Source organism: Calypte anna, chromosome 25, assembly GCF_003957555.1.
Source record: "Calypte anna isolate BGI_N300 chromosome 25, bCalAnn1_v1.p, whole genome shotgun sequence".
In the NCBI taxonomy this organism is placed as follows: domain Eukaryota; kingdom Metazoa; phylum Chordata; class Aves; order Apodiformes; family Trochilidae; genus Calypte; species Calypte anna.
In genome coordinates this window covers 1084790-1088293 of record NC_044270.1, presented here as the reverse complement: position 1 = coordinate 1088293, position 3504 = coordinate 1084790, and the positions used below count along the sequence as shown (strand labels likewise).

General features: G+C 45.1%; 1 protein-coding gene across 1 annotated transcript; it reads left to right on the top strand.

The window, feature by feature from the left end:
- Positions 1–1253: 1253 nt before the first annotated feature.
- LOC103530505 (proline-rich protein 9) lies at positions 1254–1679 on the top strand. The gene has a single exon (XM_008496074.1). The coding sequence runs from the start codon at positions 1254–1256 to the stop codon at positions 1677–1679; it is 426 nt and encodes a 141-aa protein (XP_008494296.1).
- The last annotated feature ends 1825 nt before the right edge of the window (positions 1680–3504 follow it).

Sequence of the window (3504 nt, the reverse complement as noted above, 5' to 3'; positions counted from 1 at the left end):
AACAGAAATTGCTCAGGATCACGTTTTTCCTTGAAGATGGTTTCCATCAAAAATTAGGATGCAAAAAAATATGTAAAGCATGTATAGGAGGAGCCTGTTCAGGTAGTTAGTGGTCAGATGTCCATACCCCTGGGCTCCCTTGTTTCCGGAGATGACGCCAGGCAAGCTGTATAAAAGGTTTGCATTTTGATGCTCACACCAGTTCATTTGACTTCTCCCTCACTCATCTGCATTGGTGAATTGGTAAGTCTTTCTTGGATTTCTCAAGGAGTATTGCAATGGTTGTACTACTTGATTGGTTTGGTCTATATAATGTATTACTGATCATAAGAGAGCTTTGCTTCTGGTCTTTCTAGCCCAGGATTTATCCTGGAATGAAAGAGATGTTTGACTCTTATTTAGAGTTTGCTCTTCCTTTAGTAGATTGCAAATGTCCTGTCACCTCTTCAGAAACTGAGGCTCTCTCTCATCTTACTTTGTGTTCTATTGTCATTCATTTTTTGGTACCTCATTAAGTCTGGGAATTAAATAAATTAGAGGAAGCTGCAGTGTAAGTCTTGGGACTTCAAAGAGATGGGTGGGAAGAAGCATTATCTGGAAGAAGGAAGCTGCAGAATACCTGAGGGCAAACCTGCAGGAAACTTCTGGGAGAAGTCAGGATGAAGAAATCAATTGGAAATAGGAGCTGCAGCTTCTGGGAGAGCCTTTCTTTCATGAAAGGATGAGCCCATGATTTTGATGTACCAGCATCTACAGCTGGAGGATTTGGGATAGTGTCTGAATTCGTGGGGTTTAGGTTTTGGCCTTGAGCATTAGCAGCTGAATGTCTACATGTTAAGGGGATGAGCTCTGTGGTGTGTGTGAGGAACTGAAGAATAGAGAAGCAAAAGCTGGGCCTTGGAACATCTGCTGAGTTGATTAAGACAGTGAGGAAATTAACTCTCCCAGTTATGGCTTCTACGTAGTCTGTGCAGTTGGAGAAAGTTCATGGTTTATGGCTCTAGTGATGTTTGCAGGTTCCCAAGGAAGGGAAGAAGGAAGGAGTCAACTGGCACTGCTAGTTGTGTACGTCTCACCCCACAGATCCTTTGTGGGTGTCATCTTTTCTGACAGTCCTTTTCCCAGTCTGTCAGCCAAGTGGTAGAGTACAGGTGTTTCAAGAGTTCAGGTTCTGAGTTGTAGCTGAAGAAGAAAAAGTCTTGACTTCCTATCACTCTTCTTATCTCTACCTTCAGCTTCCCCAGCTCCTCAGCATGTCTTACTACGAGCAGTGCAAGCAGCCCTGCCTGCCCCCCCCAATCTGCATGCAGAAATGCAGCCGCTGCGCACAGCCCTGCAAGACGGTCTGCGTGGAGCCCTGCAGTGATGTCTGCGTCAAGCCCTGCCCTGGGCCCTGCGTGGAGGTCTGCCCGGCCCCCTGTGCCACCCAGTGCACCCAGTCCTGCAGCACCCAGTGCGTCGAGTCTTGCTGCACCCAGTCCTGCAGCACCCAGTGCGTGGAGCAGTGCGTGGACCCCTGCCCCCCGAAGTGCGTCGACGTCTGCGGGCAGTCCTGTGCCACCCAGTGCGTGGAGCCCTGCCCAGCCCCCTGCGTGGAGGTCTGTGCCACCAAGTGCCCTGAGCCCTGCGAGACCGTGTGCCTGGAGCCCTGCAGCACCGTCCGCTTGCAGCCCTGCTGAGCACCCAAGCCTTAGTACAGCCCCCTGCGTGGCATAAGGCTCCTGGGCACCCACGGACTGAAAAACAGATTACAGACTCACCTGCAACATGCCAAGACCTCTCTCGACCTGGTTAATCCATGTTCTCTTTGTTTTGGATTATGTTTTTTCCAGCCTGTATCTTTGTTTCTTGTGATACTTCTGCTACTGCAATTTCCATGGTAACTGCAGTTTTGGCCAACATTACACTGCTGGGCATCTTGGGAATTATGTAGTAATGGTTGTGCTGTAAGCAGTTGATGTTGGAAGATGTCTCCCCTTCTATTCTTTCATTTGTATCTATTCTTTAATGTATGTCCTCTTCTCTTTTAATGTCTTTGTGCAGCAATAAAATTGACCATCGATGGCATCACTTGTCTTCTGTCTTTATTTCATCTCCCTTCTTCCATGTCTTTGGGTACAAAACCATTTTCCTTTCATTTTTCTGTCAAAGGCTGCTATGGTTGGGAAGGATTTGTGCCTGCAATGCTGTGCTGTAAACACAGAGTATGAATTGTAACGTGTCTTCTAATTTCACAAGCAAAACATCATCCAGTCAGTTATAAAAAAAATTGGCTTTGTCCTACTTGAAAATAATACTGGAAAAATAATTTCCATCTTTACTAATGATAGAATTTTGGTCTTTATAGCTCTACATTTTGGAGGCAAAACTTAGAAACTGTTAAAAGGTAAACTGAAGTGAAAGAAAACCCAGAATCCAAGAGAGAAGGAATTTGAACATTCTTGATGAGATTTTAATTATTTCTTAAAAACATTCTGATAGAAATGAAAATGGTATTTTGGATGAATTCTTCCCATGCTCCCCACTGACTAGAAAAAGAAAGTGGGGGATTTGGCTTCAGGAGATGAATCCTTTTGTGGTTCAGGAACAGGTCTGAGCCCTGCAAAATTGCAGTTGTGTTCCCAGGTTTGCTGCAGACACTTTGTGTGGCTCTGGGCAGGTCTCCCTCTTGTTATCAAGAAGTCACATCCCTGACTGCTATGTTGGTTGGTATTTTACGTTCATTAATGCCTGGCAGGTACAATAGTATCTTAATTCACTTCTCAGTGCATTTTCTGTATTTGGAGATCTGATTTTTGGAACTGGAGGAGGCCCATTGTCTGGAGGGACATCTCAATGCTGAGTTTCAGAGATAATGTCTCCTTTGTCTTCCATGCTGTGCATGTGACTTGCTTACCTCTGTCTCTGTGGTGGCCACACAATTTCCATGTCTGGGATGTAAAGAATTACTCTTCACCTACCATATCATTAGGGCAAGGGTGGAGGACATCTAATCTAGAAAAGAGTTATATTTAGGCGTGTGTAAACACTGTTACTAAATCAGCTTTTAATGAAGCCTTGTGTGCAGGTGTAGAGTTTGACAGCAGAGGACTTTTTGTGTTCATTCTGTCGACACCAAAAGGTGACACCATAAAGCAGGGATAATGATAAGCAAAACATGTCTCAGTCAGGCAAACAAATTCAACACCTGAACACACCTTTCAGCTCAGGTAGACAAAGCAGGGGGTGGTGGACCAGCTATTCAACAGCATGAAAATAGAAGGGGAGAGGAGGAATGTGCATCTCTACTCCCTACAGTAGGATGCAACCCACTGGGGCCTCAGCAACAAGCTCTGCCTTGCTAATAACTCAGTGCCCACTTTCAAGCATGGAAAAAGTCTTAGTCAGGAGGTCATATGAAGCTACTAATGGGATCCATCCCATAGGTTAGTCACCCCTGATGGATTTCCAAGTATCTTCATCCAGCTCTATCAGCTGTTAGTCATTTCCAGTTTTTTCTTCTCT

Excerpts from the sequence above, each read along its gene's own strand:
- LOC103530505 (XM_008496074.1), top strand. The coding sequence starts at position 1,254 with ATGTCTTACTACGAGCAGTGCAAGCAGCCCTGCCTGCCCCCCCCAATC.